Raw genomic sequence first — 20401 nt, forward strand, 5'->3', positions numbered from 1 at the left:
ATAAATCACCCAATGTACTAATCTCAATCTCAAACCAACATCAATTCTCTGCAAAATACAAAATTCCAGCCTCCTGAACCTCTGGGTGAGAGATCCATATATAGATGTAAGCAGATAGGATGAGTCAGCTTATGTTTTGACTTGTGGCTTCTCTCTGTCAGTTCTTGCTTCCACTTGGAGGTTGAGAACCTCTTACTCATCACTAGTCGAATTCATTGAGGCAAGTGTCATTGGAGAAGATTCTGGAAGCTTCCAAGGTCTTTCCACCTTGTTGAATGAGCTTGCCATTTGTCATTTCCCGCTCAGCGCACCGTGGTAGTGCTTCCACCTGCGTTGCAGTGCACCTAGCCAGTGTAACTTCTGCATTTCAACATAGGCATCTAGTGGAGCCTCAGAATTGATCCTGAATTGACTATTTCTGAGTGGTTTTTGGTGGAGAACTTCTGGGAGAAGCTGTCATTGGTTGACCTTGTTCCTTTAGGAGCTGTAACAACATCTTTAGGGACTTTGGATCCCTTGAATTATGGACATTTCATGCTTATAGCTGTAAGGCACAAAAATGTCTATAACACTTCCCTCAGCAAGTGCATGAGGAAAAATCAAATTATCATGATATATGTATTATAATTGATGTAGGTCACCTTCCATCTCAAAACCTCCTCTCCACATGATAAAGAATTTCACTCGAAATACATATTTATGACTTCATGCTTTAGGGGGCAACTATGACAGATCCATTTGGGCACATCAACCCTGACTTACAGATCAATACTATTAGGGCCCATCAAACCCTAATTCAGTTGTTACATGCCCTAAAGAAGTCAACCATCAGAATGCCTAGCTTCTCAAGAAGTTCCATGACTGAAATCATCCAAAAACTGCCTCTAAGAAGATCAGTGAACGCAAGCCTTCATTAGGGTGTGTTGCAGTGCAGTCCAGTACACTGCTAGGGTGCTATGCAATGCACTTAAGCCCTCTTTGGCCTACGTTGGGCGAATTTGAGTGAAATTTCATTGGGGTTTAGGAATATTCTTATCCATTGGATGCATCTAGATTTTTCCCAGGTTCATCTACTCCTTTGAGCTCGAATTTGGATGAGGTAGGGAGTTAAGGAACATCAATCCCTTTATCCCTTCCTCCATGGAACTAAATCCTAAGTTTTGGAGGGAATTCATTATCACCATTTATGGCATAACTTCCTTCATTCACCTATAAAAATACCACTCATCTAAGTGATCAGGGGTTGGAAATCATTGAATTATAGGGAGATGTTGTTAATATGAGACTTGAGTTGATTTCAAGTATTGTAATGATGTCAAAATTTCTTGCTTGTTATAAGGGGAGGATGGGATTGAACTGGAGGAGTGATGTTGAATCAAGCAAATTGGGTTGTAACTCTTCCTTTTACTAATAAAGTGTTCAAAGCTTTTTACATATGCTTGTGTTATTCATTGATGCTTTCATATGTGTACTATGTACTTGATTCCATGCTATGTTTAATCAATAGATCATTATCATATGATTTGATCGGTTTTTGTCTTCTGTCTATGTGAAGGTACTCTTCAAGCAGATTAAGTACGGAAAGGAGCGACAGAATTGGTCAAGGGAGATAATGAGTAAGTGAAAGTTATAGGTAGGCTTCTTTACTCTCTTATTTAATCTATTGGTTATAGAAAAGGTAGAGAATGCTTTGCACTATTGTTCTAGACTTAGCTACTAGTCTAGGGGTTTAAGCGGTTATCAGTAGAGACTAAAACTTCCCAAAACATGATGGTTGCGCATCCTCCTCCATCATGGGCTTGACATGAGCCTCCAACTGCTCCTCCATAGAAAACCCAACATGAAAGGCATGCTCATCAATCAGTTGTAGGTGGCTTCCTTTCTGAAGCTCTGTCATAGACCAGGATGCCTCATCAATGGATGTGTTCTCAACTACCTTCTTCAATCTGTCCATTGGGGCTACCAACAGAAACTTCAACAAGAGTTACTCTTACATCACACTAGGTGTATGTTCATGCTCCTCTTGCATGCTATTAGCCTCATGCCCAACCGATTGGAGTGTATCTAGATGAACTCCCTCCTCCAGGGGTATTTTCTCTCTCATCTCGTCACTACCTCTGCCTCCCATCTTTGTCTTTGTAGTATTGATACTAATGTTTCATTCAACAATCATGCTCCTCTTATTTTGTTCATCTACAGGTCAGCAACTACTGTTTCTTCTTACTGCCCTTGCTCACAACCACTCTTCGAGAAGCCTCGTGAGTCTCTCAATGCTCCTAGTAAAATTTTCAAATTTCTCCTGCTGAGACATTTTTAGGCATAAGTTCAATTTGGAAAATAATGTGGGACTAATGTTTTAGCCTCTAAAATTCTAGTCCAAAATAACACTTGAGCATTTGTGTGACTTACACCCAATGCTAGCCAAAATCATGCTTTGATACCATTGTAATAGTCCTAATGGAAATATACGATGTTAAACAAAGAAAACGTAGCAGAGACACATACAAAAATTTATAGCATATTTAACAACCAAAAATTTCCATGAACTGTACCGATCTGAGCCATTTTATTAATAAATCAGAGGGTACACTGTGGTGTTGGAAAGAGTGCACATGGGATTTCTCAAGACAAGCTAGCTAAGCCTAAATGAACAATAATAAATCCTTCTCGAATCTATTGACGCTCTCTGTTAGCACTGCGCTGAAACTTCCAAGAAAATATGTTGTTGGCTGCAAAGAACTATTATTAGGGCCTCCTCAGATTCTCAAAAAATTACAGGAAATTAGCCCCGAGCTCTCCACCCATAACTCACATAAATCCACGAAGAAATTGGAAAAATGTTGAGCTTGGAATTTCGGCTCAATTTTCCCCTAGCTTCTCTAGTTGTTGGTTGAGTTGGGGCCCATGTTTGACCCCTCAAATCTTCCCGTAAAGTTCTTCAAAATTAATCTTGACCTCTCCTCAATAAACCCAGAAAAACCGATAAAAGTTTTTTTCCTAGTTATGATGCTCCAAAATTGATCCAAAAATGCTTGGCCCTCTGCCACAAGTAGAAGATATAACCTGGAGCGAATGTTGCATTTGCTGGTCTACCAAAATGCTGGAAAAATCCCCCACAACACTTCCCCGAACTCCACCTCAAGTTTCATTTCATAAGTCCCTTCTCTCCACAACCTCCAAGCATGTCTCCTCCAAGAGTTGCACAGTCCTTGTCCTGTTGCTGCCAATCCTCTTGAGAAACTTGCACTCCCTACTACTGGTACAAATTGGTATACATAGGACTCCCTCCTTAGGCTCGCACTCAAAGTTCACTGAATAAAGGGTTGAGATCTTCACTGAGAGACACTCGTGTGCTAAACAAAACTGCAAACTTTGATTTCGCTCAAGTGTGCTATGTCAAAGACACAATGTCTAAATAGATGAATGAATGACCAAAATGAGTGCCTCTTGCTCTATTTACCAAAGGGCCTCCAAGATACCCATGTGGGACCAACTCGACTTTCCCCACCAACTTCGCTCCAATGAGAGTGTCTTCCACATGTGACTCATAATTCTCCATGCGGTGGCCCCCACGCTCCACTAGAACCACAATATTTCCCTTCCTTTCTAATGTTTGGGCTCCCACTTAATCCCAAAAGTCATGTGGGACCTCTAAACCCACATCTCCTAAGTGAAAAATTGAAATAAGAAAAAAATGGGCAATATTGATATTTCCCTTAGCAAATGAGTATTCATGCATATCTTTATTGAATTCGAAACTAACCAAGATGGTATAGATGATGAAAAAACCTAGTTGCACAAAATGCAATACATATTAATTATTGATCATCAACTAAATCAACAGATAGTTCGTGGTTTTATAGAAAAATGTTTTAGTAATAATAATAATAAAGTTTCATTGAATTCTATACAAAATATATATGATGGTGAGTAAATAATTTACATCCTCATATAAATAATTCTAAATGGTTTTGGTTTACAATAAGATAAGTTAATAAGATATTTAAAATATAAATCCAAATTTTGAGTGCTTTTTTAGGCTTTAGCTTGATTTTTATGTCTAATATCTTATTTTTTTCAATCATGTTTAGTAAACCCAAATCACTCTATTTATTTTAATACTATATGACAATTATTTTGTTGCCTCACTAAGTGGGACATTTCTAATGATGTGCAACATAGTGGTGGAGAGGTAGGTCCAATGTGAGGATGACAATCCTAGACACAATCATGGGATTACCATTGTTAGTTGAGTTATGGGAAGACTTTTTATGTTAATGTGTAGAATCAATGGAAAGTGAGATTAGTATGTTTGATGGGAAATATATACCTGTAGACAATTTGACAAGATAAATCTTAACTTTTAGAAAATAATTATATTTCCATTTATTTTTGTTTATGTGTCATACACTACCAAATTCATACTTTAACAACATCAAAGAGTAGTTATAAAAATTAGATTAGACCACAATTGGAAATGTTAAAAATAATATACAAATAACACATGAAATTTACCTTAGAAAAAACCTCATTGAAATAAAAACTGAACATTAACACGTGATACTCTATTTCTGTTGAGGGAGTACAATACTCTAAGGAGCACTCTCTATATAAAAATAAACATATCCTTTAGGTGAGTTAGACAATGGTATTACATCTTGTTCTAGTCTCTTTTTCTAAACTATTGAGAAACACAATGATGAAAAATATTCCCAATGATTCATCTTTTAAGAAATTCTTAAATTGCGCCTCCTTGAATCTCCCTTAACAAACTCCTTTTCTTTTTCTCTCTTTTCTCTTTTATAAATTTTATTGAAAAGTAAGTTAAATATATATAAAAATATCAACATTGAATAAGTCAAATTATTAGATTAATGTTATTTAGTAATTCTATTAAAGATACAATCCACTATTATAATCAATAGTTGACTTTACATTAATCAATTAAGTTATTCTTAAATGCATGACTATTTTGTCATTTGAATGCAAATCCAACATTGGTGACGCAAATTGTATAACATGACATTGTGAAGAATTCCCATATAATGTGGTTTCACATACTTAGCCAACATCATGGATAGCTTCATTTCCCTAGATTTGTAAGTGTGAATAGAAGAAGTTGAAATGACTTTCACATGGTGATATATAACACTCATTATTACAAACATGTCATACGCATTGACTCCATAATGTATTGTAGAAAGCTCATATTAAGACACACACACACACTTCCATTGAATGCGTCCCTTAAAAATCCCTCTGAACCATTCCTCATTGTCCCTTAGAAAAACCTCCAAGCCCTTCCTCATTTGTGATATGTGATGTAGGTATATACCATCATTATATGTGATGTACTAGAAATGAAAAAAGGATTCTAATAGCCTTGAAAACATGACCCCTAATCAATCTCATCATCAGGAATAGTCAATTCAATCCAAGTGTGTGTGTGTAGAGTTAGCATTTACAATAGTCACTAGTGTCATAAGGGAACTCAACTATATTTGAGCTTATGGCATGAGGCCTCCTTGTTGACACCATTATTGGGGTGTATGGTTCAATTGATTGGGCCAACCATTGGGGTTTATACATAATAAGCAATCTTGATAATCATTGGAAATTCCAGGACTTAACTAGACAGGACTCTATTTTGTATGATGTCTGTACCAACAACATGCCTTAGTTGCATGTTTGCTTCACTGGAAAGAGGACAATTTGTATGATAGCTTTAGTTAGAAAGAATAAGGGGCGCCTTGCTATGGGGATGTGGTGAGTATCCTTCATGATTAACTTGGTTGACATAGTATTGATTACCCTTCATGATTAACCTGGTTTACATAGTATTGATAAATTCTCTTATTTTAAAATGTTAGGTTGAATTTGTTACATGTATACATAATCAATTATTGTGAATTAGGTAAAATTTTCTCATTTGATTAGGATGAGATATAGGTTGGATATGTTTTGAGGTAGATTTTAGTGAACTCAAAATATATAAAGTTAAGGAAAAAAGAACTAGAAAAAACACAACAATATTCCATAATTTAATCAACATAAAATATTATTTATATAATAATAATAAATAGTCGATAGCTTTCATTAATTTAACAATTTTATTTAATTCAATTAAATTAGAATAAAATTACAATATAAGAAAGTAAAAATTTAATTTTTTTGATAAATTATTACTTTAGAAATATAAATGGTAATTACCATTATATTAGTATAATTACCATTCTTTGTATACTTTCAAATAAATAAATAAAAATATTTACACAATTTTTAAATCAATCCAAACTAATCTTACCAATAAAAAAATGAATTAATCAAAAAGTGTTCACAAATATATTATTTTCAGTATTTCAACGCTGTAAAAGTTTTTGAATAGGTATGGAGAACTTATGCACAACATTTACCAGAATTTTGTACCAATGAATTTCAATTACACATTAAACCATTGAGAAGAGGTGAACAAATATATACCATTCTCTGACTGAACCTTTTCAAGCTCCTTTCCCGGACATCTTTACTCTCTGCAATGTAGGTACGTACTCCCAGTGTTTATTTCTGTTATACTGCTGAGACTTCTGTAATAAAATATTTTAACAGAATGATGGATCGAAATTGCATCAACTTCGAAATCTTCTGAGAGAGAGATCATATAAAATTTCGTAGACAGAAAGGCAGGGTTGCAGCCGATATTGCTGCCGAGCATTTATGAGAACTGACAAATTTTCCGAGGCTGACCATTATATTCCTGCGGATATGCCTTCCGTTCGCAGCAATGGCAGTTGTGTCATTTTGAATGAGGTAATGGTACTGTACGATTCTCTGAGTTGTTGTAATTTATACGCCTTCATGCGCCACTTCTTTGGATATGATATCCAATTTCTACAATGTGCTGCACCCAATTCATAAAAATATGTGACGATGTCTCATAAAACGCTCAATTTTGCCGTGTATGCCTTGTGAATATCTCCAACTTCATTGAAAAATGGGATATGACATTGAATTGGCTATTGAAGTTTTAAATCGTCTAGGTTTTCCTCGAGTTTTTTTTACATACATAGGTTAAAAGTTGAATCTAAGTGATAATTTTAATACAGGATAGATTTAACATCTCTCTGCTTTGCAACTGCTTATATAAAGGTATTTATTCTCCTCGACTTTCTGAGGTACATTGAATCTGAGGGACATTGGAATTTATATTAATGTTCAAATTTCAAATTTTTGGGCTATCTATATTTCCTATTTAAAAAAAAATATAGGTTTGGCTCAAAAAATGTTTGGTTTTTATAATACAATTTTCATATGGACTTAATTTTTTTTTCCTTTTAATTTTGATTAAAAAACATTATTTAATAATAACATATTTTATAAAAATGGTTACTCATTATAATAAAATATTTTAAAATTATCAATTTTTGAGCTAATCTAATATATTTTACTATTTAAACACACATATAAAAAGAATGAAATTAAAATGTATCATAATATCAATTTTTGAGCTAATCTAATATATTTTACTATTTAAACACACATATAAAAAGAATGAAATTAAAATGTATCATAAATTAAAATTTGTAATTTTTTTTAAATAGTATTATAATTTAAATGTCATCATTTTTACATGTTTTTATTATTTTATTTTTATAGAGTACAATTAACAAGATTACTTACAATATTTGGAATTAATGGTTTACAGATTAGTGGTATGTCTCCATTTTATAGTACATATAAAGAAATAAGAATTTTTTCATGTGAGTTTACAGTCAACTAATGCAAATGTCTCTTGCAATTTGTGGAATTTTTATTAAATTAGAATATGAACTTGTTAGATTCAAAATAAGTTCAAAATTGGAAACTCGAAATCAGTTAATACAAATTAGATCTATCTTTTGATTACTAGTAGTTATCACTAGCAATTGCACAAAATGTTGCAAAGGAAAAGTCGTAGGGCAGTAGCATAAGAAATAGTAGTAGAGAAAAATGTAATTAGCAGGAATTCTCTATTGAGGTTGGGAAAGTGGTTGAAGATGTATCTTCTCATTTATCTTATACTTTATGTGCAGTTATGTGGTGGTGCTTAAAATGCAAGGACTAAACTGTACATAACTTTGGTTTAGAAATATTTTTCTTATAGTGTTCCAAAAATTCAAAGTGCTTGTGTGGATAGCAAAAATAGGGAACAAACAAGGATTATGGCAAGGAGAAAGATTGAGTTGCTTTAGTTAGAGAGCACCTGATTCAGAGCAACAAAGAATAGTGACACTAATCTTTCTTCATCTTCATCAACATTTGTTTCAACCTCTCACTCCCTTATTTATTCTCCAAAATCTCCTCCTCTTCCTTCAAACAATGATGAATCTCAGTCCACTTTCTTAATTGAGTACAACAAATTTGATATGCAGAGTTCCTCCAACAGTGACTCCCATCCCTTGAATATCAGAAGGAAAGAATTATCACAAACATACATTTCATCTCTACCTCATAATTCATTATTAAACATCGCTAATCACATACCAAGTTCGTCCTATGGCCCTTCATTCATCAAATTAAAGCAATTGGATGATACTCAAAACTCTATGTCATTATACAAGGAGTCTTTATTGAACAATGAGCACAGCAATTCAGTATGACATTATGACAGGTGCCCAATAAACCTTCACAATGTTGTAGGTCATAAAAATATATTGCAAGCTAGCAACCCATAAAAGAATATTTCATTGACAAGGATCTCATACTCTTTTTCATCCTCTGCAAGGCTCAAGAGGAGTTGTGATGTGTACAATGCAACGCATGGAGAAAATGCATCTCTTCTTCGCTTCACCAAATGGCTTCTTGCAGAGATAGAGATGCAAAGGATTGGTTTCTTTAAGAATAATCTGGAAAAATGCATTTTTCTGTTGTGTGAGAGGATGTAAACCTTGGGAAAGTAAATATGCACTTTGTTGTAATTCTTGAACTTCTTGTCTTATCTGTTGTGCTTGTCATGATCCCTTTGTGAGCTAAAACTGTCTTTCGTTCCCTCCTGGTATTTCTAGGGATAACTTATGAATCATTAAGTGAATATTTGTAGCTGCTGCATTCAAACTCTCTAGCTCTTTCAGAACTGTAACATGACCCATGGAAAAGCAACCCTTGATTTCTTCATTCACATGTTGTTGCAATGTCATAAATGATACTAAGCACAAAAACTGATGACAAATTATTATGTTGACCAATTAATCAGAAGAACCCGCAAATAAAGATACAAGAATACTGCAAATGAATATAGTTATTTCCTCCACCCTATATATAACCCTCAATAGAACTCCGTGGGAGGATTTCACCTTCCTTAGATGAATACTTTACACATAGCCTCTAACATGGAAGCACAATTCTTAATTTTCATGTTGGTTTGGGACACACCATTTTTCTCTCGGCTTTTGTTTCTCAACCCTCATCCAACCAAGCCTTCATGGTTGCATGTAGAAAGGACACCAATGAAGGTGACGTGATCTGGCTTCAATTTCATATGAGGCTTTCAAAAATTCCTCCACATAGCTCAACCTGAAGCTAAATGAAAAGTTTCAGTGACATAAAAAACAAAGATAACAGCTGAAGAATAACAATGAGAAAAATGATATATGTCTTATGAAATTTTCATGAGTATAATCAACTCCATATTTCAAAACATTTTTGAATCATACCCATTACGATTTGATTACTGGACAAGAAAAAAGTGGGTTTGTTTTGGTGGCTCCACAACAATTTTTCTTTACGAAGATCAATCCAAACCATAAAAGTGCTCCAATTGTTCAAATTTGCCAATGAGATCCTCCTAGAAGTGAAAAGTGTTTTCTTTTATTCCCACTCTCCATCCTTCCAAGATTTCAAAGAAAACCTTTGGAAAATGATGGTGAATGTGGGAGCTCCCAATTTGGTGAACTATTTCCCCTTTCTTTAGTGGTTGGATCCTCAGGCTGTTGGGCATAACACAAAAATCAATATGGAAAGGATGTCTAGTATTCTAGCCAAATTCATAAAGGACCACCTTGCCAGAAGATACAAAATGATATCAAAGGATACTTAACTATAACCAATTTTATATCGCTTGTTAGTCAATGTATTTAGTGAAGGACGATGTCTTTTTTAAAGAATTCTTGTAATTAATACTACCAAACTCAATTGTTATGACGTTACTTGCTTGTTGTAGGACATATTTGGTTCAGTTTGTAGTTTGATGATTTGAACCCAACTTGAATGGTACCACAGAGCATTGTTATCTATTTGTTGCTTTGCTTCTTCATGAACAGAGTGTTGAGAGCCACTACTTGATATTTTCAAATGGATTTTCTCAGGATTTTTTTAGGTTTTAGCATTAGTAATATTATGCCAGTAATATTGGCCTCAATGACCTTATCATCCAATTGTAGAAATAACTTCCCATCTTCTTGAATCTTGGTTTCTATCAATACCTTGGTTTCTTCTTCCAAGTTGAGGGCCCCCCTTCAACACCCTTATATGCTCCTCATCACCTGCCCGCACTGTTGACTTGTTTGGCTACTATTGGAATTCCATGTCATGGAAACATTATATACAACAATTTGGCATTGCTTCAGGCTTGTAATCCCACATTTCAGTACATGACACACATCCAAAATATTTGAGCTCTCATCCATGTATTCATCAAGCCATCTATCCCCAAATGGGAGCTGTAGTCTCTGAACTAGTTGGATGATTTCCTTGTGCAGGGACATTAACAAGGTAACAATCTGTTGAAGCCAATCCATTGACATGAAATTAGAACATTCTCTATTTCCAATCATACTTCATTTCTAAATATATCATGCACTTACTTGGTCATGTTGGTATAAAAGCAGTCCTTGACCAAGCAAAGGATCAAGTTCACTCATTTTATGGTCAACTTAGCCAAGCCCAAGTCTGAGTTGACAAAGTTGAAAAGTTATACTCAACTATCCTACTAATGGTGGTTAGCAAGATCTACAATGAAGAAAGACTAACATAATGCATTTATGCTAGTGCACTCACAAGATTCATTCCTGTGCCTTCTTGAGACAAATCATCTACTTTTTAAGCTATAGTTTTCTAAAATGAAATATTAAATGGAACCATCCACATAGCTACTCTACAACTCCAAAGTACGTGTTTGAATTTCCTAGTTCTCTCTCATATTACACAAAACTAGTCACAATTCAAATATTAACACTTACAAATCTAGATATAGGAATGCTAAATAGGAAAATTCAATGGTATCAAATCAATTGCTTTGATGTTTACTTTCTTGTTGCAAGACATATTTGGGCCAACTAGTTAGCTTGATGATTTGAACCTAGCTTGAATGGTACAATAGGGTGTTGTTATCTCTTTGTTGCTTTGCTTCTTCATGAAAAAAGTGTTGAAGGTCACCACTTGAGATTTTTGAAGGGATTTTCTCAGGATCTTTTCAGTGTTTGGCATCAGTAATATTATGCCAGTAATATTTGTCTCAATGACCTTCTCATCCAATTGGAAAAATAACTTCCCATCTCCTTGAATCTTGGTTTCTATCAATACCTTGTTTTCTTCATCCAAGTTGAGGGCCTCCCTTCAACACCTTGATATGCTCCTCATCACCTGCTTGCACTGTTTACTTGTTCAACTGTTATTGGCATTCAATGTCATGGAAACATTCTATACAAAATTCTGGCATTGCTCCAGGCCCGTAATCCTAGATCTCAGTACATGGCACACATCTCATAGCTTTGATCTCTTATCCATGTATTCATCAAGCCATCTATCCCAACTGGAAACAACAGTTTCTGCACCAGTTGGATGATTTCCTTATGGAGGGAGCTTAACAGGATAACAATCTATTAAAACCAATCCATTGACATGAAATTAGGATGGTTTGTCTTTCCAATCATACCTCAACTCTACATATATCATCTACAGTCTACACTTTATATCCCCCACCGTTTGTATGCCTTCCTTCTATATAAATTTGGCCTTTACCCATAGAAAAAAACTACCTTATATTAGCTTTATGTCCAATCCATTCACATAGACCCCTATGCATCGAAATCACTCTAAAAAAACAGATTCTCAAGAAAAACAGTTTTTCCAACAAATGTAAAACATTGGGAAGGGTTTACCATTTTGTAGTCTAACCATAGACACAAATGCATCACACAAATACCCCAAATATAAAATTTTCTTCCAATGAGTTTACTTTCATAGAATTAGGAATGCCTCCTTATTTTTATTAAGGACAGAGAAAGATCAACATAGATCTTGTAGTTATATCCCAAAGATATGTCCTTCTAGTGACTAAGCTTCTTATGTATTGTTATTTTCTTTAACATATACTGCTTATTTGGCCTATTTTCATTACTAAAGGGCTTCAATTTTATATCTTAGACCATCTGAATTATGGATAATTTTTCAACAGATACTGTCGAGTTAGCTCAAATAAAATTGTGTTGTCCATTTGAAATAAGCATCTTAAACATATTGGCAAACAAATAAGCAAGCTCTCTTCTTGAAGAATGACTTTGATCAATCCTACTACCAAATTGATAAAGCCTATGATGAAATTAACTAGTCTTTCATTATTGACATGCTGACTTGTCTAGGTTTTGAAGGGAGATTTGTTGGGACGGTGAATACTCTTTTATCCAATGCCTCAGCTTTTGTTTCTATGAATATTTCTCTAACCCCATGTATTTTGCTTCATCAGTCTATTACACATGGTTGAAAATAGATGGATTGGGGTATTTTCTTGGTTACAAGGTCACATTTAAGGGATTTCTCTCCCTAATGATTCAAAGATGGTTGATAATAATTTTTCCAACCATTCTCTTCTTTCACGACATGCAAACCAACAATTAGTGGATACAACTAGAGATTATTTAGTTATGCGTTATGAGGCCTCTAGGGTGGTTGGTGGTGGTTACAAAAATAATTGTTGGCTAGTTGGTCTTGATGATCGCCCTACCTATATTCCTCCTACATGGACCTCTCTTCAACTACCATGTGAGATTGGTGTCTTGAGCCACTGCAATGTAAGATTATTTTCTAGCAAAATATGGACCCCACGTTTCCCAACATAGCTCAGTTTCACCCATGACATAGGTCTTGCATTCATATTTATGAGCCAAGTATGGAGGAGCACAATGTCTCCTAATGGTGCATAGGAATGTTTGTATTATTCCCAAGGATGGAGGAGCTCTTGGATCGATTAATGTGGAAACTCTAAGGAGCATTCTTACTACTATAATACAATTTGATGTTTGAACGAGTCTTTGTCTTCACAAGATTTTTTGCAGCATAGACTTCATACAGCTCAACATATTACTTAGGTGTCTTTCGTCTCATGTGATGTTTCTTTCATAACTAGTCAAAAATGTGCCCAAAGTTGTTTGTTATAGCTGAAACCACCAAGAATGAAGCGACAACTATGAGATAAAGGTGAAAAAATAAAGAGCAAAACCTTATTATAATTCCATTAAACTTCAAAATACTTTGAAGAGATTGCAACCCAATGTAACTACAACAAAAAATCACATCTTCAAAGAGTTTGATAATCATGTCCTGAAGTATAGATGTATTTGTTTTACTAGAAATGGAATCCTTGAAATAATTTATGGTGCCTAGGTCAACTCCACTACTAATAGTTAACTCTCTCAACTTTTGTTCCAAAAGAGCATTTAATCTATCTCCTCCTAAAATGGCAGGCTTGAAACAAGATGAATATGAGAATGTTACTTCTGATATGATTTTCTCAGGCTCACTATTTGTGCAAGGATCTCCCCAACAGGTGGTTTGCATTTCTCTCCAATCATCCACTGCTTGACCTTTCTTCTTCTCCATTGAACGAATTCTTGTTTTGGATCCACCTGTAGAACTCATAGGAGATGAAAATGTGAAAAAAGCCACATCCATGATCTTGCTGCAACTCGGAGAATCTTGTTGATCATTCCATTCACTTCTTTTGATCCCTTCTCTATAGATTTTAGTTCTTTTTGAACATTCCTACTTGCTATAGATTCTACTGCTTCCCTTTACCTATGGTAGTGGTTCTTTAACACTTTTGGAGAAATGTTTCTTCTCATTTTTCTCAAGATAAATGCTACATTAATCATCTGATACAGAGCCTAAGTGACTAGAGTTCTAACTTGCAAGTGTCATTTTCTTGTATAGATTGATGTGGTTCCTTCCGTATTTCTAGTTCTTTTTCAATAATTTTGATTAGGGGCCTTAAATGTGATTTGATGAGAAATTCAATGATTTAATCTCTTTTCTGCACACCTGCCTTTTCCTCCAAAGCAAGATATGAAACATTTTGTTGTTTTTTATATGCGCGGAATTTGAGGGGCCCATCTTTGGTAGAGTTCTTGATGTTGTTCGCAATGCATCTAGCTTTAGTGTTGAAGTGGGTACTTTTGACTTCCTCCTACCTGTATCCTCGAACACACTTCCACTATTTTCTTTTGTCGATGAGGTATATGTTGTCAAAATTTTCTCTGCATTTGACTCGACATTTTATGCATCTTCTTTACCACTCCAACTCTTACTCAATGCTTGGCCCTTTAAGGACTTGATGCTACCGGATTCAACACTCTTTGTTAGTGAATTTGTGGCCCTCGATGATCTCTTTGAAATTGTCTCTATTTTCTCATCCCCTTCATGGGATTTCAGAAGAGGTCGAGCAAACCCTTCTCTAAGCCATGGAAAATATGTATTTAATGAAGGGTTTTTGTAGAGGGAACCTATAATCACACTTAAAACTTAGAATAATTGTGTCAATAGCAACGACTGGTAGGTACCTGCAAATTTTGGCACTAGGGCTGGAAGTGAAAGTTACAACCCAGAGAAATGCAATATAAAAGAACATGCAAGGAAAAATTATTGTTGTTGCAAGGTTTTACCTGTACGAGTGACTCTGGCTTCCATTTGGAGATAACTTCTTCGCTCTCAATTGTCTCCAGAATTGAATGTACATCCTAGATCATGTCAAGGCACCTCAAGGCACTTCAAAGTTATGATTGATCGACAAGCCTGGTGGACTCCTCAGATCCCTGCAACTTCTCTGGAATCTAAATCTGCGTACAAAATATTTACGCAAGAAAATGTAGGGGGTTTAAGGTTTAATAACGCTTCTTTCCAACTACTTGTGATGATCCAACAACTGAAGATCCTTCTATTGTCTAACATATAATCTAAAGGCACAAAGTTATGACAAATGTGCCTAAGGGAAGTTCTTCTCAGAGAAGACCTTACGCCGTAATTAAGCAATTAAAATTTCTAATTTCAAAAAATAACTTTTAAATAATTATAGTTAAATTATATAAATTTTCTAATCAACAATTACATAGAAATAAAATATTCAAATATTAAATGTTTATAAATTATTAAATGTTTTATGAGAATACAAGAAATAAGAAAAATAAATCAACTAATAAATCAATTTAATTTTTTCACCTAAATCAATTTATTTTTTTTACCTAATAAATTAAGAAAATATATAATTTACGTGATATTTGATTTAATATATACTTTCCTAAAAATATAAAATTCTTTATGAAAGAAAAAGTTTATTCTCATGTAATTAAAAATTTAAAACAAGGGACACTGCGAGGCAGCATGTCACGCCCCTACACCTGCGGTAGTCTTCCAACCGCTTGTAGCGAGGTGCGGCACCACCGAATGCTTTCTTTTTAACAATACTAACATTCGTGGATTACGCCTACTCCAACATTAACATACTTAGTTTGTGTTTCGCAACCAAGTAAAAGTAAAAGCCTTATCCTTTATACTTTAATGAAGCCCATACTCATTCATTATCCATATGCAATTAACCGAGAACATCAACAATTGAAAACAAGTATAAAGGGAGGGGCAACTCCCGAACAGTCTGCCCAACAATTTTATTATATCAAGAATATCAGATTTTACAACAAGTGTGTCTTGGCTGAACCAAGTCTCACACTTAACCAATTTTACAATATAAGCAACCTGCTTTACAACCGTGTGCACCCTTGCACAAGAAGAAGTGCTCACCCGAGCCACTCAACCTTCCTACCAAGTCGTGCACGCACAGTCTGAACCTTCACACCTCAATTCGACATAAAATTCCAACTCTGCACTATAGATGGACTACGCATGAGATATGCTTATCCTCTTTTACCCTTGCACAGATTTTACCCTTTATGCGTAGATGAGAGAGCTCGTTGTGTTTGGTTGGTGAGCAAATGAGCTCCAAGCTCCATGTCTTTATATCCATCTCAGCGTAGGTCTACATGGGGGTGTGCAGCCCCATGGCCGACCCCCTAAACCCACTAATACGCACCCACAATGCCTCTTTACAAGTCGGCCTGTGAGCTCTCCAAGTCGTGGTATACATAGCGTTCAACACTTAGTCGATTTCTAAGTGTCTCCTTTCGTCGCACTTTATTGTCGCATTTCTGTCGTAAACTCATCGCACAACGTCGCAAGTCGCCTGTTCAGCGCGCCCGTGCGCCCCCGTGCACGATCGCCCGCCCGACGTCCGTCGCACCGCAGCTCGGAGGCCTTACATTCTCCTCCACCTGAAATCGTTGTCGTCCTCGACAACATATCATCCCGGTAGCCATCCACCAAGATCATCACTCAACTGTGATGTGAACTCCTCTTCGCAAGGCAAACATCCTTGCAACATATGTAGAGACTCTTCTCCACTATGTCCCGGCTTAATGACCAACTGCCACCAAGCTCACCATACCAAGGTATGTCATCTCGATCCATATGTCATCATGTGAACCTCTGTCATGATACTCCAGCATAATGCCAACACATCTCTGTACACTTCGCGACCCCATGTCTGAACTAGTTGGGTAGCTAATCCAACCATCACGCCCAATCCATGAGAGTGAACATCCTCATGTCATCATCAGCTGTTCCTCAAACATCTGCCACATCCTTGACTCATCAAGAATCTATTTCCACAATCCATGCTCAGGTCCATGGAACTCCATCCATCTCATCTGCAACATGTCATCATCAATCATACCTGCTCCATATGCTTGAGGGCTCACTGCCATGAGCAGCTAACAATGAGCCCATCTTCTTACTCATCTAAGAAGATGTAGAGGGAGTAGAGCCTGAAGGCTCTCCCTCACTAATCAACTCGATCCACCTATCAGGATCCTCAATCTCCATCCTTTGTAGATAAGCAACCCGGTCTTCCTTCTGGACTTCCGGTCTCACATATACCTCATCATCATCATCCTCCACCAACTCTAGCCTTCTTGTCAAATCCAAGATGCTATCTGAGAGTGATCTAATGACCAATGACTGCTCCACAAGCTTTGCCTCAACAGTGGACAACCGCTTGTTCACCTTCTCCTTATCTTCCATTTGCATTGCTCCTACTTTACAATCAGGTCTCGTTGCACCAATGGTAGGCACACCGATGGGCACATCTTCCCTTCCATCATAAATGTAGAGCTTCTTCAAATGTGGTACAATCATAGCATCGAATTGTTTCATAAACTCCATCCCCAATACAGCTTCGTAGTCATCAATCTGCACTATAGTGAAGTCCACCTTTCCGGTCCATTCACCAAGTGTAGTGTCCACCTTCTCAGCTATACCAAGAATGTCCATAGGAGGAGAATTCACTGTCTTCATTTGTGCCTTTGTCGGCACAAACTTCAGCCCAATTCTTCTTGCAGTATCTTCTCCCATGAAGTTGTTAGAAGCCCCACTATCCACCATAGTGAGTACACTAGTACCTCCAACCTTCATTCAAACATACTCTAACTTGTTTCTTTCTAGGTCTCTCTTAGAGACTACTTCTGTAGTAGTAGAAGCACCAAGTATCTGCATCATCCCCACAGAAGCATCATCATTCTTTTCCTCGGATTGTGCCACAGCAGCCACCTTTGGTTTAGAGGGACAATTCTTCACCATGTATGGTCCTGCACATATCCAACACTTCAAAGGCTTCTTTGTCTTCGAACCGTCATCTACTTTCGAAGCACCATCATCCTTCTTCTCTTTTGGCGTTTCGGACTTCTTCTTCTTGTCATTAGAAGTCTCATCAAAGTGATCCACCAACCTATCAACCGCAACAAAAGCTTCTTCAAGTGTTCTAATCTTCTGCCTCCTTACCTCATTGCGTGCTCAAGGCTTCAATCCCATAATGAAGTTGAACACCTTGTCTTTCTCCGCCATGTCAGGGAGTTCCAAAGCTGCACTTGAATACTCTCGCTGATATTCTTGTAGGCTTCCGGTTTGCTTTATGTATTTGATCTTTGTCCTTGCTTCCCATGTATCGTCTTGAGGACTAAAGTGGGTCTGCAAAGCCTTCTTCAAGTCACTCCACGAAGTGATGTCATCAGCACTGCCATTGACAATCTGATCCACCCTCCTTCGCCACCACATCTTAGCATCCTTTGTTAGGAATTGAGTAGCCACCTTGACTTGTGTTTCACCATCAACCAGGTTCAACCGCTCCAAGTACTGCTCCATGTCCCACAAGAAGTTGCCAAGAGTTTTTGCCTTCCTTGTACCATCATAAGACTCCGGTTCTTTGACCTTCATATGAGGCACTCCTCCACCTGAGTTATGCCCCACGGCCTTCTTCACAACCGCAAGCTCATTCTTTGTATCTTCAAGAGTCTTCTTCAAGTTCACGATCTCTGCAAGACCTTGATCCCTTGATTCCTCAACCTCTTTGACCCTTAGTTCAAGTTGTGCACACCTAAGATCAGTGTACTCATACTGTGTCTTGAGCTCATCGTTCTGTGTTCGGAGTTCATCGAGTTCTTCTTTCAAAGAAATCTCCATACTCTCTATCTTTTCCACCACCTTTTCAATGAACCCAATAGTAGTATCCTTCTCATCATGACTAGACCCAGCCTGAGACCCAGCTGCCATTTCGACCAGCTTCTTCTTCCTTTGCGATCTAGTCTCGACCATTCAACAATTCCACCGAGTATCCTGCAACCTGAACCAACCCTTGTTCCACTTCGTGTGAAACGGCTTCCTTCACCTGCAAGTACCCTTATCACTGCCACGAGCAACCTTTGCTCACCAGCTCTGATACCAACTGTCACGCCCCTACACCTGCGGTAGTCTTCCAACCGCTTGTAGCGAGGTGCGGCACCACCGAACGCTTTCTTTTTAACAATACTAACATTGGTGGACTATGCCTACTCCAACATTAACATACTTAGTTTGTGTTTCGCAACCAAGTAAAAGCCTTATCCTTTATACTTTAATGAAGCCCATACTCATTCATTATCCATATGCAATTAACCGAGAACATCACAATTGCATACAAGTATAAAGGGAGGGGCAACTCCCGAACAGTCTGCACAACAATTTTATTATATCAAGAATATCAGATTTTACAACAAGTGTGTCTTGGCTGAACCAAGTCTCACACTTAACCAATTTTACAATATAAGCAACCTGCTTTACAACCGTGTGCACCCTTGCACAAGAAGAAGTGCTCACCCGAGCCACTCAACCTTCCTACCAAGTCCTGCACGCATAGTCCGAACCTTCACACCTCAATCCGGCATAAAATTCCAACTCTGCACTATAGATGGACTACGCATGAGATATGCGTATCCTCTTTTACCCTTGCGCAGATTTTACCCTTTATGCGTAGATGAGAGAGCTCGTTGTGTTTGGTTGGTGAGAAAATGAGCTCCAAGCTCCATGTGTTTATATCCATCTCAACGTAGGTCTACATGGGGGTGTGCAGCCCCATGGCCGACCCCCTAAACCCACTAATACGCACCCACAATGCCTCTTTACAAGTCGGCCTGTGAGCTCTCCAAGTCGTGGTATACATAGCATTCAACACTTAGTCGATTTCTAAGTGTCTCCTTTCGTCGCACTTTATTGTCGCATTTCTGTCGTAAACTTGTCGCACAACGTCGCAAGTCGCCCGTTCAGCGCGCCCGTGCACGATCGCCCGCCCGACGTCCATCGCACCGTAGCTCAGAGGCCTTACACAGCAAGTTCTTGCCTGAGAATGCACCTGCAACGGCGCTTCTCAGGGGATCAGTGATTCCAAATAGAAGTGAGTTTAAAGAAGTCATGTGCATTTGACCTGTAATTAATTGTGGGATGATAGCGGTCACGACGGAGCTACTTTGTTGTGTTTTGGTACGGGACTACAGAACGGAAGCAGTCACGTTGGATGGCTCTCAGTTTGCAACTTAAACGTTCGGCCCCATTTGCTTACTGGTAATGGCAGCCACCGAGCGACGGAGGTGAGCGACGAAGGTGGCGTAGCTTTCCTTCCCTGTGGGCTTTATTGGTTTTCCTTTTTTTTTGGCTATCTTTAATTTCTATTCTAGTTATTTGATCTAGCTTAACTTTGTTTCTCTATAGGCATATCAGATTTCCTTTTTTATATTTTTAG

General features: G+C 37.1%; 1 protein-coding gene across 1 annotated transcript in view; it reads right to left on the minus strand.

The window, feature by feature from the left end:
• Positions 1-18810, minus strand: part of LOC149226798 (aluminum-activated malate transporter 9-like) — a 39514-nt gene extending 20704 nt beyond the window's left edge. Inside the window, exon 1 of the mRNA XM_089380300.1 lies at positions 18523-18810. Coding sequence (XP_089236426.1) covers positions 18523-18810 — 288 coding nt within the window. The remainder of the gene's footprint in view (positions 1-18522) is intronic.
• Between the last annotated feature and the right edge of the window lie 1591 nt (positions 18811-20401).

The sequence above is a fragment of the Pinus tabuliformis genome, chromosome J (genome assembly GCF_031772625.1).
Source record: "Pinus tabuliformis cultivar Carrire ecotype Pingquan chromosome J, CPIR1, whole genome shotgun sequence".
NCBI classification, from domain to species: domain Eukaryota; kingdom Viridiplantae; phylum Streptophyta; class Pinopsida; order Pinales; family Pinaceae; genus Pinus; species Pinus tabuliformis.